This window comes from Microcebus murinus, chromosome 5 (assembly GCF_040939455.1).
Source record: "Microcebus murinus isolate Inina chromosome 5, M.murinus_Inina_mat1.0, whole genome shotgun sequence".
NCBI classification, from domain to species: domain Eukaryota; kingdom Metazoa; phylum Chordata; class Mammalia; order Primates; family Cheirogaleidae; genus Microcebus; species Microcebus murinus.
In genome coordinates, this window is record NC_134108.1 from 30271399 (window position 1) to 30297568 (window position 26170).

Genomic DNA, 26170 nt, shown 5'->3' on the forward strand with positions numbered 1-26170 from the left:
GGGCTGACAAACTATAGCCGGAGGACCAAATCCAGCCCAAGACCTATTTTTGTAAATAAAGTTTTCTTGGAACATGACCATTCCCATTCCTTTCTATATTATCTATGACTACTTTCTTTTTGCAACAGCGGAATGAGGAGTTGTAACAGAGATTGCATGGCCTAACAATTCACTGTCTAGTCCTTTGCAGATGTTTGCTGACTTCTGAAAAATGACAGCATACTATGCACATTGTTCTACCATGTGCTTTTTTTTTTTTTTTTTTTTGAAACAGAGTCTTGATTTGTTTCCCAGGCTAGAGTGAGTGCCACGGCAGCAGCCTAGCTCACAGCAACCTCAAACTCCTGGGCTCAAACAATCCTCCTGCCTCAGCCTCCCGAGTAGCTGGGACTACAGGCATGCACCACCATGCCCAGATAATTTTTTCTATATATTTTTAGTTGGCCAATTAATTTCTTTCTACTTATAGTAGAGACGGGGTCTCGCTCTTGCTCAGGCTGGTTTCGAACTCCTGACCTTGAGCAATCCACCCGCCTCGGCCTCCCAGAGTGCTAGGATTACAGGCGTGAGCCACCGCGCCCGGCCTACCATGTGCTTTTTCATTTAACAATAGCCTTACATTCAAGATATACATCTACTGCTTTCTCTATAAAGGGTGAAATAGTATTCTACCGTTTGTGTAAACAAATTCCATAATTTGTTTAATCAGTCTTTTAGGCTGTTTTCTGGTCTTTGCTACCATAAAAGATATTTTTATGAATTCGTGCAAAGTACATTTGTTGGGACAGTTTTTACGGCTAAAACAACTGAATGAAAGTTATGTACACTTTTATTTTATTAAATATTGCCTCATTGTCAAATGTAAAATGTTTTATGACAAAATGGATGGAGAGTTGATTCAATTCCCAAGTGACACCTACACTTCTCTTGTTCTCCCTTTAGTTTAAAGAATTCTGAGCAGAATTCTAGCTAAAGATTATGAATGGGATGACAAATATAATAAGGAAGGTATAATCTATCATGGAATTAGAGTTCAAGAAACAAAAAAAGAAAAAAAAATGAAAGACATAACATAACACCATACAGAATTCATAATCTCTGTGCATAAAAAAACTTTGAAATAATATATATTCATGGAAATGAAAAAGAGAAAAGGTAATAATGAAATCTGGCTTTTAGTGGACTTGAGGAAAAGTGAAAATCTTTATTTTATAATTCTCCAGAAAAAAATCATTTATATTTTGGCAAAATTGTTTTAAACATTAGGTATACATTATTAAGTTAAATAATGGTTTCAAATGTGGGTAAATATGTCTTTAGTTGCAAAATTTCAGAAACAGGCTGTACTTTTTCCTGGTAAAAGTCAAGCCCAGTAAGAAGTTCTACATCTCGGACACGTGCAATGTGTGCTTTAAATCTTTCTTCAACCCACAGATCTTCTGGTTTATTTTCCTGAAAAAAAAAAAAAAACAAAACACAGACTATTTTTCATAGGGCATGGTTTTTTCATGAGCAGCAATATTTTTTATTACTTATAAGTTGGGTACTGTGAGTTTTTTGTTTATTTTATTTTTTTATTCAGAATAGATCATGTGAAGTCTTTAGGTGAAGGAGTACGACAGGATGAAAACTAAATTTTAAGATGAATAAGTTGATAGTAGCACACACAGTTGAATGGGAGGAGTACAGGAGACCCCAAATCTACTTAACATTCATTTCCAGAAATCCTGATAGAAGGTCATGAGGGCCTAGACCAGGGATAGCGAATAGTTTCTTCTTCATAGACCCATCACACTCACTCTATAATGGCTACCTAGAACGTCTGTAAGAAAGAACTATTTAACCCTGATTTCATGGTATAGAGCACCACACTATATGGTATCAATGTCTGCCACTGGAAGAGGAGGTGAAGAACGATGGGTTGTCTTTGTAACTCAACTAAATAAAATGCTGAGAAGAAAAGCATAAAGTGATTTTTCAACTTAACATCTCCTGACAGTTTCTTGTTTGGAAACTTTTCTTCCTCATTTTAGGACCATGAATGGTTTACTGTTCAACCTCTAACATTTGGCCTCCATCTTTAGTCATTGAAAGATCATAAATTCACTCAAGTAAAACTCTTTCTGTAAGATCCAGCTAAAATGTCACCTTCTCTCCTTTGAAATCCTAGAATAATTTATGTGTCCCTCTCTTGTGCCATGTATCTCCCTCTTCTATTTTTCTCAGCTTTTAAGCGCTAGTACCTCCCATAGTACACAGTATGGTGAAGGCAGTCAGGCCGTTGAACACCTGAAGGAATACAGATGAATCCCTGTCTGGCCTAGAACCTAAACTTTAATTTCTAGTTTCTAATAGCCTATGAGACTTTCCATGTCAACACCCATTTCCACAAACTTGACATGCCTACACTTAATTATCCTATCTACCTGCCAAAAAGCTCTCATTCCTAACTTTCCTGTTTCTGTCTTTTTCTAATTATCTACATTTCAAAATTCTGATTCAGCTTTGAGTTTCCCTTTTCCTTTGGCTCTTGCCAAAAGGATCAGTCACCAAGTCCTCTCCATGGAAGACTCTTCAGAATCTTCTCCATCTATTCAAATTCTTCCTATCCTTTAAGGCCCAGCCCTATTCCCACCTCATTTTATGAAATCTTTCTTGAGCATTCCAGCTGAATATATTTTTAATTTTAAACACTAAAGCCTTTTAACAGTTTTTGACAATTGATTGCAAACTTTGTGAGGTCCATTCCTTATTAATGTTTAAAATAATTCTTATATTATTGACTGACCCTATATCTCATTTATGTGTCAAAGTTGTATATAAACTCCTCAAGGATAATGACAATGTATTCCTCCTTTGTGTATTCTAAAGAGTTTCTATAATAGGACCCAATATATTTGTTGAATGACTTCAATAAAAAACAATTTCCAGGACACATATTTTTTTCTTATAAAGAATATATATGGAAGCTGAAGCAACTATTTACATATAATTTCCTTTGATCCAAAAAGATTTTGAAGTGGCCTAATACATTATGTTAAAAAAAAGAATGTTACTTGAATGAACTTATTTTGTGTGTGTATGTGTGTATATAATTTCACAACTCATGCTTCCAGCTGATGGAATTTTATATTTATATATTCATTCAGGAAATATTAATTTTGTGCCAACTTTGGGATGAAACCTTAATATTTGTGTACAGAATAAGAAGATTAATAAGATATCTTACCCCACTCTGACTTTGTGATGGGAAAGGGGAGGGAAGGCAACACATATAAAATAACATTTGTACCTCCAAAATATGCTGAAATTAAAATAAAGATGTCTCACCCCTTCCCTTATTAGTGAGTGTGAATACAATGCATAAAAATAAAATACGTAAAGTATGCATATATAAACACATGTTCCTGTATGCAGATACATGTTTAACTGATATTAACTACATAGAAATCAATAGTCTAGGGAAAAGCTCAAAAATGAAGTCATTTTTATTATAACTATACCCATGAAACACCTAAAAAAGTATATTTTGGTCTGAGCCACCTTCATGGAAGCCCAAATGAGCTGTGAGATCGTCATTTTCTCTCACAAAGCATACTCACAGGACAGCTCTCCACGTTGGTAGGTCGGTGAGGGATAATAAAGGGCAGGACGTCCAGCCACCCAGGGCAGTTGTCGGGTGTGTGGCTCCTGTTTTTACAGCTTGTCAGCACCACAAAGTAGTGTGTTGGGATGGGAACACTGGTGTCGGCTACATGTCTAAAAACATAATTGAAAAGATTCGAAGCTATTATACTTTTGCTTCGAAAGACTATAAATGTCTTTACACAGTTTTAAAGAAATGCCAAGGTAAAAATCTCGTAAAAGAAAGTAATGAATAGAAAGCACCGAGTATTATCATGGTTTTTTTTTTTTATTTCAAACAGGCAGAACAGAGATTTGTAGTACAAGTCCAAGCTTAGTCATTCTAGCATTATGGGAAAATATTAGAAGACAAAGAAAAGCAGAGCTTGGTGTTCTGCCTCCTTTGTTTTCTAGTTTTGTTGACTTTATACTTCATACTGGTGTTTTCTAATAGAGCCGGCGCTGAGAATGTAGGAGCCAAGATGCCAACTCTAGCTAGGTACTCCATTAGATGTTCGGACTTACACTCATTCTAACATTCTATGACTTACTAAGTTCCCTCAACTTTAACAAAGAGGTGATCAAGTACTAGCAACTTCACAGTGTAGACATGGGGATAAATCCATACACCTGATATGACAGCGATTTGGTTTCAGATAATGAACTTGTAAAAGCGTTTTTAAAAGTTTTAAATGTAAAATAAAGGTAAGATATTAGTATGAGTCCACAAAAAAAAATAAAATACAAGTAGGTATAAATAGAAACGTATTACTGTGATTTAGAATATGGACTCAGCACCAGATTGTCTGGGTTCATATTCTGGCTTTACCACTTATTAGTTAAAGAAGTTAGATAAATTATTTAACTTTTTTGTGCCTCAGTTTCCTCATCTCTAACTAGGGGCTAATGGAACTTAACATGGGATATCTTCCTGGATTAAATGATGTATATGTGAATGTCTTAGAAAGTACCCAGCATACAGTATAGTGTATCAAAGTGCTTGTTAAAATTATTAAATGGCGAAAGGTGGAAATCAATAAACACCAGAATAAGGACAAGAACAAAATAGGAAAAGGCCACACACTCAGTATTCATAAAGGTGTAGTTAAAAATTATTGCTTTACATAATCTAGGCTTAGAAAGTATATTTGTTTAGTTTCTTCCTTCCTATATTTTGATAATAAAGAGAAAAGATGGATGAAACTTTTGTCTAAAACTCTATTAGTGTTTACTGTATTCAAAGCTAATTTTTAGCAACCTGCTTTAGCAACCAGGCTTTGTAGTAAGATGTACAATTTAGTAAAACTAGTTTTTTGCACCATCTCCCAGGAAATGCTTTTATGAATCATTCACCATTCATGTGAAATTTACCTTAGTCTTTACTTGATTTTTTTCCACTTGTTGGACTGGTTTTATGTTTATTGATAGTACATGGACTCTTCCCTATCCCGTTACTTAGCCTTTACAAAATCTTTATCTTTGCCCATTAGTTTAGAAATTTTTCAAATAAAGTTTTTGCTAAACTTTTCCTGGAAATGTTTTGTTTGATGTAGAGTTTAAATTTTTTGCCGAACAAAATTTTTGCTAAATATTTAGATGGACTAGATTGAAAATAGCAACATGAAAAAAAACAATAACATCTGCCTATGTATATATTATGTAATACTTAAAATACTGAGCTTTTATTTAAAATATTGAGAATTCTCCTCATGATACCCTATTGCTAAGTCAAAAAGTCAAATTACTTACTCTGTAATTTCATTTGGCGCATCAAAATGGCCATCATAGTTATAATCAAATATCGGTCCACTAACCACATTTACTCCATTTCTCTCTGTGGCATGTTTTAGAAGAAGAACACTGTGGAAGTAGTCCCACATTTCTAAAAATAAGAGAATAAAGTGCTGAAAATATCAACCTCTATAGAACATGGAAATATATTCTATTATAGACAAGTACATTTAAATAGCATAAAATTCTGCTTCAATGTCAGTGGTGATTGGGTAATTCTACAAAATAGTCCATACAACAAAAATATACAGCCACTCTGATGATAGCTTTTTGTTGCTATAGTTGTAGTCTTGAAATTACTATTAAATATGTCTCCAAATTTCTCCCTTGGGGTGAGTTGCTTATGAGACAGTAAGAGTTAAAAATAGTCAGAACACATGTGTTGCCTTATTAATTATTATTCTGGAGACAAACATTTACCTTTCATTTATTTACTTTTGGTGTCAAGAAAATTTAGTTTTGTGAATAGCTCTTTACGTTTAAATTAAAGGTTAAAAACAAATTATCAGAATTTTAGCAACAAATCACTCAAAGTTGAAGCAAGTTGAACAGAAACCATGTCAGTCATCCTTTCTGTACCTACATTTAAAACATTAGAAAGAAAAGTTTCTTAATATCAGGAACAAATTACAATAAAAGATATATTTAGTTTTGAGGTTCGGGGAGTCACTTAGGTATTTTAAAATTGATAATCTAAACACATACTTACTTTTGAATTCTTCATACATAGGGACCAAATTACTTGTAATTAAGGCGTCATATTGACTATCAGAGGTTCTATTGTATGCTGCAAAACAAATGGATCTTATTGAATCTAGCTATAAAAGAAAATATGGCATACTACATAATAGGCCTATTACTATTAATGTAAATTTATATGTAAATTAAATGTAATATTAATGTAAATTTAACAACAATCAAAACACGGAAAGACTGAGTACTTTCTAGTAGAAGTCATCTACAATGCCTGCAGTTTTATGCATTTGATACCTGAAGTGGGTTGATTTGTGATCTGCAAAAAGATAAGCTCAAGTCCCAACTCCCCCACACCTGCAAAGATAAACTTATTTGGAAACAGGGTCTTTGCAGATGTAGCTAAGGGTCTCTAAATGAGATTATCTTGGATTTAGGGTGAGCTCTAAATCCAGTAACTGGTGTCCTTATAAGAGTGAGATTTGAGAAGGGGAGAGACACCTGGGAGAAGGCCATGTGACGACAGAGGCAGAGATTAGAGTGATAGATACAGCCATGTGCCAGGCAATGCCCTGAGCCAACAGAAGCTGGAACAGAGAAGGAAGGATTCTCCCCTAGAGCCTTCAAAGGGAGCATGACCCTGTCAACACCCTGATGTTAGACTTCCGCCCTCAGGAACATATTTCTGTTGCTTGAAGTCAACAGTTTGTGGTACCTTGTTACAGCAGCCCTTGAAAACAAACATAATGCCAGATATGGATGCATAGTTATTGCATATGCACAAAACAATGATGCTATTATAAGCGAATCTCTTCCCAAATAAAATTTACTTAAGAAAATGAGTTTTTGGTTAATGAGGACTACAGACAGGAACACCACAAATGATGGGCTCTGAGGACTCACGGACGCGCCGACTAGCACGTGAGTGTTCAGTGAGTGCTCTGGAAGCAGAGAGCCCGCGTGGGAACCCCAGCTCCAAGCGCGCACCATCTACACCCCTTGGGTAAAGTGCTGTGTCCCTGTGTGTCTCATTTGTCTCATGGCCTCCATCATAGAATTATTGTCAGGATTAAACGCTGAAAACCTATAAATGCCTATAATTATAATAATTATATAATAATATGTTATACTACTTTTTTTTCATTTTATTTTATTTTGGTAAGTACACTTAACATGAGATCTACCCTTTTAATACATTTTTAAGTGCACGATTCAGTATGGTTGACTCTAAGCACAATGTCGTACAGCAGATCTCTAAAGCTTATTCATCCTGCTTGACTGAAACTTTAAGCCCATTAATTAGGAATTCCCCATTTCCCTCTTCCCCATGCCCTGGCAGCCACCATTTCACTCTGATTTCCTGAATTTGACTATTTTACATAATTTGACAGCATAGATCAACCTGAGGTCACCGTCTTAAGGGAGATAAGCCAGTTCCAGAAAGACAAATATATGCATGATTCCACTTATATAAAATTTCAATTAAGCTTTTTATATTTAAACTAAACTCGGATATCTTAACTAATTCTTAGATGAGAGAACAATGGGTGGGCATCAAAAGGCAAGGAGAATCAAGTAGAGTTTTTCTTAATATTTCACCTGGTGTTCATGGTCTCAACATCCCGAATAAGACTTTTCTCCTTTTTAAACTAAGCCCCAAAAGTTGGAAGGGCAATAAGCATAACATTATCTTTGTTTCAGAGAAAAATAAGTTTATAATAGAATTTCTATTTCTAAAAAATAGCTAGAATTTATAGTGGAGAGTTAGAAGGGAGTTTCATTTTATCCTTAATTTTTTTTGAGACAAGTTGTTTAGTTATTAATTTCATTTCATTGCCAAGGCAACCATTTATATATTAACCAATATCTTATGGTACCCCTAATTGTATCTGGGTACTTAAAAAAAATGTCAGTTGATTTATCCTATTCCTGTTAGGGGTTTGAAATCGATATGCTACTTGCTTCTATGAAGCCTTTTTTTCCAATATAAATCCAAGAATCCCTAAATTATAAATCTCTGAATTGACCACCTTTGGCCATGGCTTGAAGAAAAAAATGAGGCCAAATATCAGCAGTTTCCCAGAAACTAAAATTGTTGAAAATCTCATGGGCAAATTAATGAAAATGACATTTCTTGCTGCACAGGGAAGAGGCTTGAGTTTTAGACAAGTCACGCTGGCTTTTGCATGTTCCCAAGAGAGATCCTTTCTTTAGAAAATAAAATAAAACTTAAAAGTTCATTTGGCTGCTTAATCTGCAGCTGAAAACTGTTGGACACACAGCATGAGCGATAGGCCAGATTCAGCCTGATTTCTTTTCATAGGCACAGCTGCAGCTGCGTTCTCCGTGCAGACCTTAGCTTGGTCAGGAGCCAGAAGAAATGGTTTTTTAGATGCTTATGTCCCTCTGCAAAGAATTTTGAGTTTTAAAATTAAACTTAAACCTGCTGAACTCTCTAAACATCTGGGCCAGATGAGAGCTGATGTGTGGGTCCCACTGCAAAATTTCTGCTTCTTTTTTTTTTTTTCCCCCTGATTCTTTATTATAGATGCCATGCTGCTCTGGCCAGCCCATACCACTGGAAGCCTCTCGGGCAGCTAGTGTAGCCCAAGCAGGTAGTTTTGAGGGGAGTATATGTTTAAGGCACATGCCCACATCCAGCTGATGAGAGCTTTCTAAGCTACCACTCTAAAAAAGAGTTCTACCAACCAGGAGGATAGAGGAAGCCGTGGGTGATATTCTTGTCTGCTAAATAGAAGGAACATTTTTGGCTCTCAGAAGGAGTAACCCTGACATCAGCCCGCAGACAGTCTGGAACAGTGGGAGGAAGAGGAGATGTGTCTCCCTGTTGAAAGAGAGAAAAGAAAAAAAAAAAAATTACGCCCACAGTTGTGGCTCACCCACTGCCTTATATGGTTCGTCACTTCCCTAGAATGTTTTTCATTTAAGCTTTTCCTATTTTCTTAGTGAATCAAGTCTACGCAAGCAATGGGAATGGACGTTTTCAGCAATGTTTTCTTCTGTGGTTCCCTTCTGGGTAGGGACATCGGGAGGGCAAATCAAATACACCTTGGAAAAAAATATTTGCAGAGTAAAATCTGAATAGAGAGCAGAGGAATGATGGGAGCTATTGCTGAAAACCAAAATCCTTTTTCAGGATCTAACTTTTAGATGATGCTATATATTGTACTTGTAAATAAAAATTGAAAGCCAAATATAAATCATTTATTTTTTAAATACAGATATAAACTAAGTATATTATTCTTCAGGTGGGCAAGAACTTCTAATCAACCTAAGATTAATTCAAAGAAGGTGTAGTTGTCTAAGCATACTTATTTTTGGATTCAAATAAATTTGAAGCTATGTTTCACTCATTATGAAATATAGGGATACACTTTTTATAATTTCTTTGTAATTTTATTTATTTATTTATCTATCTATCTATTTATTTATTTAGACAGAGTCTAGCTCTGTTGCATGGGCGAGAGTGCCCTGGTGTCAGCCCAGCTTACAGCAATCTCCAACTCCTGGCTCAAGTGATCCTCCTTCCTCAGCCTCCCAAGTAGCTGGGACTATAGGCATGTGCCACCACTCCAGCTATTTTTTTTTTTCTATTTTTAGTAGAGGTGGGGTCTCACTCATGCTCAGGCTAGTCTTGAACTCCTGAGCTTAAGCAAGCCTCTGCCTTGGCCTCCCAGAGTGCCAGGATTACAGGTGTGAGTCACCGTGCCTGGCCTATAAAGTCTCTATCTAAAGACTAGTATGATAATTTATTCATGAGACGGCATTCTATAAATGTGCTGCCTAACTCAAGTATTTAAGGTAATACCATATTACATGATCATCATATTTTGATTATCATATAATAACAGGTACATTTTGCTATTGGTTTAGTTTTTTCAGAGATTTTGATTTTTATACGCCCTCTACTGCCCACAATGGATATCTTTCTTAACAAAACTTGAAATAATTTACATTTTTAAACAGTTAAGTTAGATTAGGATGTCCTTCCTTTATCCACTGCATTGTGCTGAAAACATAAATTAACTATGGTGTCTAAAATGCATGAGTTTGATTCACGAAGGAAAAGGCAATATGCATTGTATGCTATGTTCATGCTGTGGTTTAGTACAGGTAGGAGCTGAAGATTAGTGGGAAAGCCAAGCAGAGACTGTATCCCCTGACATACTGTAATGCTCCAGCCAGAATACATTACACAGAAGTTGAGTAAACTTCTCAATGTGATTGAACACATATATTTATCCTGCTCCCTTCTAATTTCCATTAAAAGGACAATAATAATGAAGACACATAAAAGATGACAAGAAATAGTCAGAAACTGGAAATTAGATAAACACATAGAAACCTGACTTAGTAGATCAGTATACACTGACTACCAAGAGCCTATGTTTGGGGAAAGCACCAAGGAGAGGATTCCTACTGTAGAACCCCAGAGAGGAAGAACCTAGAGTCTCCTAAAGACAGTCAGTGTGTATAAGGCTAGAAACAGAGGATAGATTGAAAGTCTGCAAAAAAGTCCAGACGGTATGTTTACTCTCTGGAGAATCTGAACTAGAGGGATGACAAGATTAAGGACACAGGCACAGTGAAGAGCAGGGTCACCACACTGAAAGCAATGGGATTAAATAAAACTCTACATAATGAATGACAAGACCCTCCCAATCTCATTGCCTTAGGTAGCCTGCATATCATATACACTGGTCAAATCAGAAGTATCTTCTCTTTGCAAAAAAAAATCAGCCTGAAAGGGAAACTAGATACTTTCAGTTGGTAGTCCCAAACAAAATAGCTGATTCTCTCCCTGATCAACCTATATTGGAGCACCCCAGCCATGTAGTTTAGTGTCTCACCCTTAAAATACAAACTGATAGCCAAGGTCTACTAGATATTGGGGCAGAGGGAGAAGAAAAAGAGTCAATGCAGAGAACAGAAGAAAACTCTCTTCTCAGAGAGTATATATGGCACCCATAAAGAAAGAACAGAAAGCAATAAAAAAAGATAACAGAAAGAGCTCTTGAGATTTAAAAATATAATAGTAGAAAGAAAATATTTTATAAGATCTAGAGGATGAAGTCGCAGATATGTCTCAAAAGTGGAATTAAAGACAAATGGATGAAAGTAAGGAAAACATAAACACATTAGATGATCAGTCCAGGAAAGTCTAATGTCCTATTCATTTAGAAAAAAAATTTATTTCTAAAACACCAAAGCCAGTTAAAACATCAATTAAGTATACAGACAGAATGAAAACATTTTGAGACACACAAAGCCTCAAAAATGTATCTTCTCTTCTTTCTCAGGAAGCTCCTGAGCGATATAGTCCACCAAAATAAGAAATAAACCAAGCAATATGAAAATATTTGTATGAAATGCATTAGATTAGCTATCACCATTTATTTCACTCTCCTTCAGGTGGCAGAGTCTAGAAAACTAAAAACACTTGTTTACATTCTTTCAAAAATGTATCATAGCAAACAATTCAGCCTGACCAGGTTTCTCCATTGGTATAAACAGCACATAAGTTTGTTGTAAAATGTGGAAATGAAGAATATCAACTGCTGAGTCAGCCCTATTGATATTTCCTAAAACACACCTTTATCATTTTATTCTAATGTTCCACATTAGTTTTACTTGAAGAAATACATGGTACATAAGCATAGCCATACATGTATTTCCCACAATGTAAGGAAATTGAGATGCCTGTATTCAATAGTTAAAATTATGAAAATGTTAAGAAGGGAAGTTTATTGTAATTTTTTAATGAGACTGTGGCTGTAAAAGTTGTGCTCAAACAATTTAGTTGGGCAAAATGTTTACCATTTTCTCAAAATAACATGGACTTTGGGTTTTAGGAAATGGGATGATAGCTTCAACCAGAAAGTACTAAAAAAAAGTTACACATTTTCTGCTAACTGAAAATCTTGAGATTTATTTCAAACTTTAACCTTCAAATACAAGTGCATCAAGACCAAGAAAGAGGATGTGGCCTCCTTTATACAAACAAGATTATGCAATACTCAGCCTTCAGCAATGATGGAGGGGAGATATGGGCACATAATTTCTGAGCCTTGCTCTCATGAGAGAAAATAATAGTGAACCATTACCACCACCACCATCAACACCACCACCACCACCATCATCACCATTACTACTACCATCATCACCACCACCATCACCACTACCACTACCACCACCACCACCACTACTACCACCACCACCACCACCACCACCAATACCACCATCATCACCATTACTACTACCATCATCACCACCACCATCACCACTACCACTACCACCATCATCATCACCATCACCACCACTACCACCATCATCATCACCACTATTACCACCACCATGACACTCAGACACTGAGATAAAACCTGAACTCCCTAGCTCACAAAATCCTTCCAGAGAAGTAGATGATGAGCACAGACAGAAACATGAGGTGTTACTTCTAGTCTGGCATGAAGACAAAACAGAATTTGAACAGAGGATAAAATTTTTATTGAAGTTATAGATGCTTCCTACTTGTAGGTTTAATGTAAAAGCTAAAACTTATTTATTTGAAGATTAGATATTTATGATCTTGCCTATATATATAACTATATATATATATATATATATATATATGGTTGTATGATTTCTTTCTATAGGGAGAATGATTCCTCATAGTTCAAAAAAAAGTTTGCAACACACAATGATGTCCCTAGTTTTTAAAGACTCACAAAACATGATTAGGTCATAATTTATAATATTAGAGGTAAGCTTTAGAAACAAAAAAAGCCTTTTTAAAAATTCTAGGCCGGGCGCTGTGGCTCACGCCTGTAATCCTAGCTCTTGGGAGGCCGAGGCGGGCGGATTGCTCAAGGTCAGGAGTTCAAAACCAGCCTGAGCAAGAGCGAGACCCCGTCTCTACTATAAATAGAAAGAAATTAATTGGCCAACTGATATATATATAAAAAATTAGCCGGGCATGGTGGCGCATGCCTGTAGTCCCAGCTACCTGGGAGGCTGAGGCAGAAGGATCACTCGAGCCCAGGAGTTTGAGGTTGCTGTGAGCTAGGCTGACGCCACGGCACTCACTCTAGCCTGGGCAACAAAGTGAGACTCTGTCTCAAAAAAAAAAAAAAAAAAAAAAAAAAAAAAAAAAAAAAAAAAAATTCTATAGTGTGTGTTATATACATAAATGGAGAGAGAGAGAGAAAGAAAGAAAGAGGCATTTTTCAAAGTATGCTAGATTTTTCTCCTCTGAAAAAGATCTTTGATTTCTTATTAAATTCAGAAGTGTCTATTCTACATGATAATCATATTTCTTGCTCTTATTTTTAACTTTTTACCTAGCAACAGAAAAACTAGTTCACACCTTCCTACTGAGCAGGTCCTGAAGCAAAATCCATGTCCAGCCTGACCAGCCTCAATGGTTTTGAAACAGCTGTTGTAGGACCATGATTTCAAATCACAACGACTTCCCCAGAACTCTTCTGAGATAACAACAAAAGTTAGAATACCCACCAAAACCACAGAAAAACAAAAGCTCCATAAAACTTAAGGGCATAGGCCAATCGGGTCCATTGTCTAAAAAGTGCTTATTTAAAGTCTGATTTTTCAAACACAGAGCTGATTTACAACATTTTTATGTGAATCCCAAAACATTCTTGTATGTAATTTTCTTGAACCACAACACACTAACAGAGTAATTTCTGAATTAGAAAGCAGAAAATTGCTAGAATTCCATCCTGTCACATGGAGGGAGAAATACACAAGTAGTTCTGTGGGATCAGTGAAAGGACAGGAACTTTTGGTAACAAAGCAGCTAGTTTTAAAACAATAACAAAGAAGAATTGTACTAAACTCCTGGTCTGAGCCTACTTAGAATCTCTCTGCCTTTGGTTTCCGCTGAAGCTCATATAAATTCAGGAATGCAAGACAGCAGGGGAAAGTATTAAAAATATAAACATCCCCTTTAACGCCACACAAATCCTAGTACCTGGATTTTTCAAAATAAAGGATGGAATAAGACTGACCTTGAATATGCTGCCCCCCTCAAAAACAAAAATAAAATGGAAATTATTTTAAGAAGGAAAGTTGTATGATGAAGAAAATCACAAACAACTGAACTTTGTGCATATTAAGAAAGTAATGTTGCCACCAACCATGCACATGAACTCAGGTAACTGTTGGTAAAATGTTTGCCCACATTGGGAAGCAAATAACATTAGTACTTTGTTACCACTGACCACGATTGAACCACTGGCAGCAACAGAGCTGGCTTCCAGAACATACACAGCTTTAATAAGTAATAGGAAAATATGCTTATTTTTCTCTAAAAATCTTGAATTAGAACAAGAAGAATAGATAAACCAGATATAAGCAATTAGTTCCTTCCTATAAAAGAGGTGATACTCTTAACAAGATCAGTAATTGCTAGAGTTTGTCATTGGTCTCTGGATCTAAAATACTAAGATTTTTTTCTACAAAAACAGCTTCTTGATTATTTATTTACACTTCTGGTTGACAACAGCACAAATTTGTCATTAAAAGTCTTTTAAAATAATGATTGGGATTAATTCATCCAATGTACCATTTCATTCAATGAGCATTACCTGGGCAACTTTATTGTGCTGGTGACACACTAAATAAAACCATCCCTACCTTGAAGGACTGTTTGGACTGACTTTTGGCAGACTTTGAGCTTTAATGTATAACACATTTTCCTTATTGCCAATGAGGTTCAATACTTAGCTCATATCTTTTGTCCATTTATTAAGTAAATGCTTGTCATTCTCTTGTTGGTGGAAATATATTAGTTATTCTGGATTCTAATTACTATTCTAGACACTCATCATTTGTTTCTTATATGCAATGCAAATACACTGCCCCATCCATAACTTTGTCATTTTGTCACATGTTAATGTTCATATAGTCAAATTAATCAATTTCCTTTGTATTTTTGTTGTTATATTTCTGCCCTAAGAAATCCTTCTCTATCCCAAGGTCATGAGTATATGCACAAAGGCAAACATGGATTTGTTATTAATATTTAGATCTATTAATCTACAGTAATTTAATTTTGTGTGTGGTGTAAAGTAGGCATCTAATATTCTCTTCCTATTGGGTAGTCGGCTGTAACACCATTTAGTGAAAGGGAGTTTGCCAGATAGTCAAGAGGGAAGAGGATTTAAATAAATGGATTCTCAAGCTCAGTCTAGAAAGATCTGTGACATAACACATCTGTCCAGGTAAGTCTAGCCTGACTTATTAGAGTGCTAGATCCTTCAGAAAAGGGTTACATTTTATTCACATTGTGTTCCTCGAGCCAACTAGTAAAGTATGTGTTACATAATCAAATAAATACAAAGCCCTTTATAATCTAGTTACCTTCACTTTCTAGGTGCACCCACCATATACCACATGCCTCTATACTTCCTGTTGCTTCTGTTTAAAGAGTTCTTTTCTACCTGCCTTACCAATTGGCTGATTGGTCTGTAAACATTTTCTACTTTCTCCAGACAAAACACAATGCATTCCTCTTTTGTACCCACACAGCACCTAGAAAAACCTTTACCTAGTGCCTGGGACATTGTCTTACAAGTTACAGTAGGCCAGTGAGCTCCCTGTGGGGTCTCTGCTGCAAAACAAAATTCAGTGCTTAGAATATTACAGGGTTACAAATTTCTCTAGCCTGCAGGGCTCAGTGGACTCTGCAACTCACCAGCGGGGACAGTGTATAGGAGCTCCACATGGGCATCTTCATAGCTTTGCCAAATCCACTGACGTATTCCTTATGATAAAGGAGACAGTGGTCCACATTCTCCTGAATAACCCTGGGCCTTCCATATGGCAAATTGACTTTCACTGTTGCTGTTACTAAAATTAAAATAACATAAAAAAAAAATTGTGAAATCAGCAAATGCTTCTATGCATATAACAACTACCACTTTCCTATGGCTTATTACGGGGTCAGGTACTCTAACAAATGCTTATCATCTTTAACTTCTTTTAATTCTTACAGTAACCCTATGAGGTAGGTGTTATTTTTTTCCATTTTTCAGATCACAAAATGAAGACTTAGATAAGTAACTCGGCCAAGCAAGAGGCTAAGCAAGGATCTGAGGCCTGCTCTCTCTGGCTCCTTATGTTTTATAGCTCATGGGACATATTTGAAGAGATAAAACCTCAACATCAAAAGTGCATACTTGGCCGGGCGCTGTGGCTCACGCCTGTAATCCTAGCTCTTGGGAGGCCGAGGCGGGCGGATTGCTCAAGGTCAGGAGTTCAAAACCAGCCTGAGCAAGAGCGAGACCCCGTCTCTACTATAAACAGAAAGAAATTAATTGGCCAACTGATATATATATATACAAAAAATTAGCCGGGCATAGTGGCACATGCCTGTAGTCCCAGCTACTCGGGAGGCTGAGGCAGAAGGATCACTCGAGCCCAGGAGTTTGAGGTTGCTGTGAGCTAGGCTGACGCCACGGCACTCACTCTAGCCTGGACAACAAAGTGAGACTCTGTCTCAAAAAAAAAAAAAAAAAAAAAAAAAAAAAAAAAGTGCATACTTGATAACTAAGATCACCTACTTTAGTAATTGTCACAGAAAAGATATTGGAATTTTTTTAAAGTATGCCTGCTATGGTCTGAATGTTTATGTCCCCTCCAAATTCATATGTTTAAATCCTAACCCCCAAGGTGATGGTATTAGGAGGTGGGGCCTTTGAGAGGTGATTAGGTCATGATGAATGGGATTAGTGCTTTTATAAAAGACACCCCATAGAAACCCTCACCCCTTCTGCCATGTGGATTTTTCAAACTTAGAGTGAGAAGAATGAGAAAGTCTCATTTATGAGAAAGTCGGCCCTCACCAGAAACCAATTCTGCTGGAGCCTTGACCTTGGATTTCCCAGCCTCCAGAACTATGAGAAATAAATTTCTGCTGTTTATAAACCATCCAGACCGTAGTATTTTGTTATAGCAGCCAGAATGGATTAAAGAAACATCCTAATGTATTTATTTATTTTTATTTATGTGCTACTATAACTTAGAAATCTATCAATTATTGATAGTTTAAAAACCTGCAGACTATTCATGCCATGGAATAATACTTGGTAAATTATAAGAAGACTATCAAAACAACTAACACATTCACTGAACACTTGGCACATATATTAACCCATTTAACCGTAACAGTATCTCTATAAAGTAAGTATCCTCATTTTATACAGGATGAAACTGAGACATAGTGAGTTTAATACAAGAATACGTAAAAGATAACAGGTAATAATCTTGCTACAGAACAGGCACTTCTGCAACTTCTTTCCATGCATTAATTTTTTAAATGTTTATAACTACATGAGGTGAGTACAGTTATAGATGAGAAGAGTGAGGCACAGAGAGGTTAAGTGATTTCCCCCAGGTTACACAGCCAGGAAGCAGCAGAGGTAGGACTCAGACCCAGGCAGCGGAGTCTGTTTACATCTAAGAAAGGGAACAGGGAACTGCAGATGAGGCAAAAGCGTTTCAAGGAAGTTGTTATTTCCTGGAACCATTGTAACTACTCTCCCTCCCCCGTGCTTACTACTGTTGTTATTAGATGTTTTGTGGGGTTTTTTCCCTCTTGTATATTGGCAATGAAGTCTTTATGTTCAAAAGCCTCTGTGAGCTTATTTTGGAAAATCCCAAAATAGCAATGTTGTGTTTTGTTAGGTCTACACATCAAAGACTTACAGGTTTTCTATTGACTTACTTTCTTCTTGGGTGAGATTTAGCATTTTATTCACTTGTTCTAGATGAGTACTCTGCAAGAAATTGAGGGGCAGAAGGAGAGGAAGTAAGTCAAAGGAATAACACGTTTTGAAAGGTGATCAAGATTATTTCTGCTGTAATCACATTAAGTGTTTGATTACTGAACAAAGAAGCCAGTCTCACTTGAGTTTAAGTTCTGATTCTGCCACTACTCAGAAATACAGAGATACTGATGCCCCCTGCATCCTTTTTTTGTGTGTATGCAAAGATATTATTGATAATGGGGCAAAGCATTTGACCACAGCTGGAATCAACGCCTGAGCTGGAATGACAACAACACAGTGATTCTCAAGATTGAACATGCATCAAGTCATTTGAGGGCTTTGTTAAGATATGGATTTTTATTCAGTAAACCTGGGTTGGGGCCTGAGATTCTGAATCTCTAGCCAACTCACAAGTGATCCAGATGCCGGTCCTATGGCCACACTTTGAGTATCAAGGGGCATTCTTTACAGAGAAGAACCCAGGGTTTGGAGTCAGAGAGACCAAGCTTCTGTGACCTTGGACAATTTACCTAACTTTTCTGAGCTCTCTTTATCTCTAAAATGGGGAATGCCCACTTTGTACTGTTATTATGATGATTTTTTTAATGGCTGCTTCATTGCGGTTACCAAGAGTAGCAGGTAGGAAAACCACACCCTTACTCATATTTGCTGTGGATTTGACTTTTATTGAGTAGTTTGACTAGACTATTGTGCCTTAAAGCGTCTTTTAGTTGATTATTTCTGTGATATAATGTTATTTTAAGGATTAGAAAATGTAAAGTCTTTACCTATCCCTTTTATAAGGAAAAATTCTTACCTGAGGCAGCAGGTGTTTATTTAGCTCCACAACCGCAGTTTGAACTTGACATCAAACATACTTGACATTAGTTTTAGTTTGATAGACTCCTGATAATTGGGCTTCAAGTTCATTCTGAAATCCCAATCCCACCCAGGTGCTCTGATTTTCACAGGTGGACTTGGTTCCTATATTTTGAGCTCCTATTCTGACCCCTTGCCCTGCGGATCCTCCTAGCACTAGAACTTCAGCTTGCTGAGTCTCCTGGGATCTGAAGTCCTACTTGTGAACTCAGCCCAGGGCTTGATCTACTAAAAAGACCTTCCCAGTGTCAAGTATCTGGCAGTCAGATCCAACCCTGCTACCGAAAGGAATACCCCACAGCACCTACGCTAGCGGGTGTGTCAAAGCAGGTTACAACAGCCTCCTAGTTCTTTGTGCTCTAAACAACCAAGCATGACCACCTAATTCTTCAACTGTAAGAAGAATGGTTTATGAGGGAAATCAAAGAGAGCTCCAAGATCACTATTTTGAATGGTTAAGGACAGTTAACTCACAATGCAATTAAAAATTACTTTCCAAATAATGCCTTCCAGTTTACAAAGAACATTCACATACTTAATTTTATAATGTATGCATTATAATCTCTCCTTTCAAGATAGGGTTCAGAGAAACCACATACGTTTACTAAGTAAATACTGAAGCCAGAACACAAAAATGGTTTTCAGCCACCCTGGTTTAGACTAGCACGTCCCCTTACATTCTCACGCACGCATCAAGTTATTACTTACGTTTTGTATCTGAGGGCATGAACAGTCTAGAGGATCTGTGGGCAAAGGAGCAGTAAAGCCACAAACAGAAGACCTTGACAATTCCTCTGCATGAGATGGCTCGTAAAAAGGCACCTTCAGAAGATGGTTTAAACTACCATGGGTTCCATTGTTTGGTGCTGGTTGAATGCGTAGGAGATCTGTTTTTTAAAAAAATAAGTTCAAAGTAGTTTTAAATTGGAAGGTAACAACTCCTGTGGGGAGATGGGAAAAAAACAAACACCTACTATCTCATTTCCTTTAATAAATTCTGCTGTAGTGAGGTCATGTCCTACAGATGCCATTTGTTTTACTGACTTTCTTCCCCAGAGTTTCCAGCATCTAGTCTTTGTAAAGAATAAGAGCTAGCTGGGCCCAGCTACTTGGGAGGCTAAAGCGAGAGAATTGCTTGAGCCCAAGAGTTAGAGGCCAGCCTGGACAACATAGCAAGACTCCATCTCTAAAAAAAAAAATAGGAACAATCACTGCAGATGAACCTCAGGAACTTTCATGAAGTATTTCTGTTTCTTCAGAGTAAAGCTTCATTGCATAAATGACCATTTTGTCCTTGAGCATATCATGGTTTTCTAGTATAAAAAACTATACTCTTGGCCAGGCGCAGTGGCTCACGCCTGTAATCTTAGCACTCTGGGAGGCCGAAGCGGGTGGATTACTCAAGGTCAGGAGTTTGAAACCACCCTGAGCAAGAGCGAGACCCCGTCTCTACTAAAAATAGAAAGAAATTAATTGTCTAACTAAAAAATATATAGAAAAAACTTAACCAGGAATGGTGGTGCATGCCTGTAGTCCCAGCTACTGGGGAGGCTGAGGCAGAGGATTGCTTGAGTCCAGGAGTTTGAGGTTGCTGTGAGCCAGGCTGATGCCACGGCACTCACTCTAGCCTGGGCAACAGAGTGAGACTCTGTCTCAAAAAAAAAAAGCTGTACTCTTAATAAAAACAAGTTTAAAGAAGTCAAATAATTTACAATCTTACTTGTAGTATATTTACTTAATTATATGAAAATTCTGTATGGATAGATTTTTTTTAAATTAAAATTTTGCTCAATGTTTAGAGAATTTTATCTAATTTTTTTCTATGAAGACAAAACATACAAATATTTTACAAAGATAGCCTTTTAAGTGGCTCCAGCAGACTTCCACCTACTAGAGCTCTCCTAGAACTGGAGGCCTATCTAGTTCCTTCTAACAGTCCCACAAAGGGCCAGCAGTCCTGATCGCAAATCCAGCCACGGGGACTAAGAATGTAAGTGGTTAAGGCTACAACATACCATGTTTAGACGGATCCGTTTGGATCTCTAAGTCACATTCAATTATCAAAATTAAGAGAAACAATTGTGAACAGGTTTATGCCCAAATTCCTAAAGCTAACAGTGCAATTACAGCTTACTCATTGCCTTGCCTACGTAAATGACTTGTTAATATAATGGGCCGAGGAACGCATGTAGGTACAGAGGTAGGTTAGGCTCCGAAAACCCTAAGGTTTAAAAAACCTTTAAAGTTTTTAACATTGAGTGAAATAACATGTCTACCCAAATAAAAAAAAAATAGGACTTTCTTACCATCCTTTTATACCAGATACCTTCTCTTTGTAATTACAAGAATATGTTTGTGTTTTTAGTGTACTCATCCTGCTTTGAAAAGTTGGAAGTGTTATTTTATTTATCTACGTTTTATTAAATTGTCATCTAGTAAATAATTAATAGAAAAGCTCGGTCTCCTGAGTTTTAAAGTTTACCATTACTAGTAAAACAGAAAGAATTCACTCTTAAAGCTGAGTAATTCTGAATAATAAATACTTCTTCCTTGTCTTTTTTTTTTTTACTTTCTGTCTTCTTACTGCAGAGCATCTAGCCTCAGGGATTCAATTTATCACTAATTTCAAATTATATTTAAAGCTATGCACACTTTGCTGGGGAGCTGGTGTAAATATACTTACCGCACATTAGGTTATAGACTTCAATATTTTCAAATGGTTCAATTTCAGTCTTCTCTTTGAAACTGGGTCCATGTGCCATAAAGAGAGCCTGGATTGTAATTATTACTAGATGTCAATGAAACTCAAAAAAGCAACACATCTTTCTCCTGTAACAACTCTATTTGTATTAGGCCTCTGTGAGAATTCGTTTTTGGATTTTCAAATGATTTTCATATCATTTCCATCCCTGATGTTTACCAATGAAACATAATCCGTGCTGTGTTTATTTTCCTGTCTCTACCTGCTTCCATAGCAGGTCACATGCCAATGGAGAAAGAGGATATAAGCAATAGTGGACAACTAGTATCGGTATAATATCTGGACAATATATATTAGAAATTAATCCTATAACGTCATATGTTCTTTTCATATTTCTTTCATATCATTGCCCAAATATGTTAATATATGATGAAAAATGTTGACATTTCTAAGCATCAAATTTTTTGCAACTTCCTAACCCACTTATTTCTCCTCTTTCCTTTTGGGATGAAGAGACTTAAATATTTTGATTTATATTTAATTAATTAAAGTTAACCTAATTATATTATTTATAACAGATCTCATTGGTTTAGACTATAAACAACTAGAAGAAAAGTATCAAACATAGGTAAGCAGTTCTCTTTTGGTAATGGAGGTATATATAAATATATAATTTCTTTTTTATTTTTTTTTGAGACAGAGTCTCGCTTTGTCACCCTGGGTAGAGTGCAGTGGTGTCATCATAGCTCACTGCAACCTCAAACTCCTGGGCTCAAGGGATCCTTCTGCCTCAACCTCCCAAGTAGCTGAGACCACTAGGCCCATGCCACAACTCTTGGCTAATTTGTCTACTTTTAGTAGAGATGGGGTCTCGCTCCTGCTCAGGCTGGTCTCAAACTCCCGAGCTCAAGCAATTCTCCTGCCCTGGCCTCCCAGTCTGCTAGGATTACAGGTGTGAGCCATACCAAGATAATCATCAAAGAATTGGAGACATAGGTTTTTCTTGCAGTAATTAATTGTGTTATCAAAGAGTACCCTAATTAATGGAAAAGCTCTGTCTCCAGAGATTTTTCAAATATTTACAAAAAGATATAGCTCACCATGACAATGCTAAGAAGCAGTATAGTCGTAAAGATCCTAACACATGTTATATACATTTGGAAAATAGGGTGTGTGTGTGTGTGTGTGTGTGTGTCTGTGTGTGTCTGTGTGTGTGTTTTTTACAAATGAAATTAGATAAGATGATCAAGTTGCAAAAATCATAAAGCTTTACCTATGGGAGAATATGAGCTGCATTTTACTCATAGACTCAGATACACTCCCAACTTAGGGCCTTTGCACTGGTTGTCTCTTCTGCCTGGGCCACTTGTCCCTTGAAAATTTTAAAGGCTAATTCCTTTACTTTCTTCAACTCTCTGCTCCAATGTCACCTCAAAGACTCCTACTCTTTCTACCCTATTTAAAGTTGCATACTGCCCCTGGGGTTCCCCCAAATACTCCTAGTTTCCCCCTTACCTTGCTCTACTTTTTATTTATTTCCCATAACAGTTATCACCTAACATACCAAATAATACATTCTTTTGTTACACCTACTGTCTGTATCCTCCTCTTAGAAAGAAAGCTTCATGAGGGCAGGGATCTTAATCCGTGTTGTTCACAGATGTATTCAAGAGTCTTGAACACTGCCTGTCATGAGGTAAGTGCTCAATAATTACCTATTTATAAAAGCAGTACATTACCTCCATGCTCTTAAACTCATTGTTATAACCGTGGTTGCCTCCTCCACAAGATGAACTTGTTTTGCTCCTATAAAGAAAAATATTATTACACACTGATCAACATACTGATGTGAGACCTTTTTATAACAACTTTCATGGATTTTTATGTAGCCTCTGCTTTTATATAGGAAAATTTTTCTGTCAACAGCAGCTTGAATATGTTTATTTTCATGCTCAAATTCATAAGCATAAAGGAAAAAAAACAATAGTAAAAGAGAAGAAAGGAAAATTCCAGAATTCTATAGAATTCAAAAGTCTTTTGACTCTCAGATATTGAAAAATGGATAGTAACAAAGGCACAGATTAAAAGAAAAGAATTTCTCTTCAAGCTCACCTGTACCTTTAGTCAGGGCAAGTTAATGATAACACAGTCATGTGTCGATTCATGATTGGACTATGTTCTAAGAAATGGGTCATTAGGCGACTTCATTGTGCAAACATCATAGAGTGTGCTTATACAAACCGAGCTGGTGCAGCTTACCACACACCCAGGCTCCATGGCATAGCCTATTGCTCCTAGGCTACAACCTGAACCGCATGTTACTGTACTGAATACTGTAGGTAACTGGAACACAATTGTGTCTAAATGTATCTAAATATAGAAAACGTACAATAAACATACAGTATTATAATCTATGGGACCACCATCTTTATAAGTGCACCACTGTTAACCAAAATGATGCTATGTAGCACATGACTATACTTGGCAAGGAGCAGTTTGAGAATCTGAGTTTCATATTCAGAGTTTATTTTTAGCTTTTGAGATTTTCTACCATACGCTGTTACTATATTATTTGAATAACTTTCCAAATTTAATTAATTTGATTTTTTTTGCCTGCCTTTTCATATTTTAATCTTTGAATTGAGCAATGTTTGCGATTTTACACATAGTTGGTGTTCATACTTAGAAAAAAAATTGGGGTAAATGAACCTAGATCTTTTAAAACAGCAATGTTTTATTGGGTCGAATTTGGTCTCTGAAGGAAACAAAAGACTCCTATTTCCAAAAGTCAGCCTTAAAAGGTTTCTCTCATTTGCTTCCCCAACCCTCACCTTCTACCCCTGGGCAAATACACACACACAAACACACATGGGGTTTCTGTTTGTTTTTACATTGATGGCTCCATTGAGAACAGGACAGTAATTTAGTGTTTTAAAAAGTCAACATTAAAAACATTCATAACTGACTCTCACTCAGTTTAAATAGAAAATAAAAATAAATCACACCTTTGACCAGGCCACACTCAACTCTACCCAATAGAGGGAAGAAAAGAGAAGCTAAGGAAGTACCTGGAATGGGCAAAGCAAGGGTAGTACTATTTTATAAGGGGTTTAAACTCAATTCCCCTAAGGGAATTTTATGTCCTTGGTTAATTCCAATAAAATTGTTAGTATAAAGTAAAACTTGTTTTAAAAAATATTTTTAGGCCAGGCATTGTGGCTCATACCTGTAATCCTAGCACTCTGAGAGGCTGAGGCAGGAGGATTGCTTGAGGCCAGGAGTTTGAGACCAGCCTGAGCAAGAGTCAGACCCCAACTCTATAAAAAATAGAAAAATTAGCCAGGTGTGGTGGTGTGCACCTGTAGTCCCAGCTACTCAGGAGGCTGAGGAAGGAGGATCTATTTAAGCCCAGGAATTTGAGGTTGCAGTGAGCTGTGATAATGCCACTACACTCTAGCCAGGATGACAACAGGAGATTTTGTCTCAAAAACAATTTTTTTTGTTGTTCTTATTGCATAGATACTTGGTTTCCCAAGATTACCGAAATTACTTGATTAGAGATAATGAAGTTTTAAATTCTATGAGGATAGCTACAGTATTCATTAATGAAAAAAAGAACAAGGTTTTTTGAACCAAGTCTTTAGTCTTTCTAAAAAATTTTAATATTTCCATCTCTTAACCCAGCTTAATTAAAAACAATGGTAAACATTGCAAAATTTCACTCAGAAGCAAAAGATTGAAGTATTTTTTGTAAAAGCTTTATTTTCTATTGCTTTCCAACTGAAAACTTTGGAAACTGGCTCTTGTTCATGCCTTCCAACTATTAATTTGGCTCTGGAAATTACATATGGAAATATGGTAGCTGGCATTTGGAAAAGATGAGTTGATTTGATCTGTCGTAATTGAGCTCCACTTCCAAGTCCTATATGAAATCTTTTGGAACAAGTTCTCTATTATCTTCTCCATGTCTAATTAATACAGTTAAAATCAAGGCTGGGTTTCTCTGCCACAGTAACCGCACAGGTGGGAGGGAGATGAATGAGACTTCTCTCTTGCCCTATCACTTGGCAAGTCCTAGCTTCCTCTGCACTATCTTTATTTGTCATTTCCCTCCTTTTCTCTTCCACCGCCACTGTTCTAAGCTAGATCCTCATTACCTCTGACCTAATTTAATCATCCTGCCTTCAGAACTTTTGGAATCTTCCCTCATAACACACACACACACACACACACATCCTTAATCTTATTTAACACTATTTTTCACTGCTGGAAATAGAAAAACACATGTTCTAATGAGAACAAATGTGGGTCAGAATATAACGAACCAGAATTTAGTACTATCCTGGAAAATCTAGGTCATCAGTTAACCACAGTACTTTCCTGGAGATGCGCTACGTAGCTATTTTCACCATCGCCATTGCTCCTCAGGCTCCAGGGCTGTCATAAGGCTGAGGAATGGGTCACTACCGAGCTCTCTAACAGACCTTCTGCTTCTCCCCAGATCCTCCTCCATGTGGCAGCTAGACGGAACTCTCCAAAATGCAAATCTCATTATCATCACTCAAGCCACCTTTGACCACCAATAACTGCCTACTTTCTTCAGGATCAAAGTCACACTCCTTAGTCCTAACATACCAGGTCCTTCATGCAGACGGCAGCTCCAGCCACTCAGAGC

At 36.8% G+C, this 26170-nt stretch overlaps 1 protein-coding gene across 1 annotated transcript in view; it reads right to left on the minus strand.

Annotated features, from left to right (window-relative positions):
- Window positions 1–1184: 1184 nt before the first annotated feature.
- The window catches only part of ENPP3 (ectonucleotide pyrophosphatase/phosphodiesterase 3), a 76605-nt gene continuing 51619 nt past the window's right edge, over window positions 1185–26170 (minus strand). Inside the window, exons 16-25 of the mRNA XM_012736623.2 lie at window positions 23235–23301; window positions 21478–21565; window positions 19503–19681; window positions 17873–17924; window positions 15842–15996; window positions 8818–8953; window positions 6125–6202; window positions 5374–5506; window positions 3603–3759; window positions 1185–1452 (exon numbers count right to left, since the gene is read on the minus strand). Of these exons, the coding sequence (XP_012592077.1) occupies window positions 1282–1452; window positions 3603–3759; window positions 5374–5506; window positions 6125–6202; window positions 8818–8953; window positions 15842–15996; window positions 17873–17924; window positions 19503–19681; window positions 21478–21565; window positions 23235–23301 (1216 nt within the window). The 3' untranslated portion in view covers window positions 1185–1281. The remainder of the gene's footprint in view (window positions 1453–3602; window positions 3760–5373; window positions 5507–6124; window positions 6203–8817; window positions 8954–15841; window positions 15997–17872; window positions 17925–19502; window positions 19682–21477; window positions 21566–23234; window positions 23302–26170) is intronic.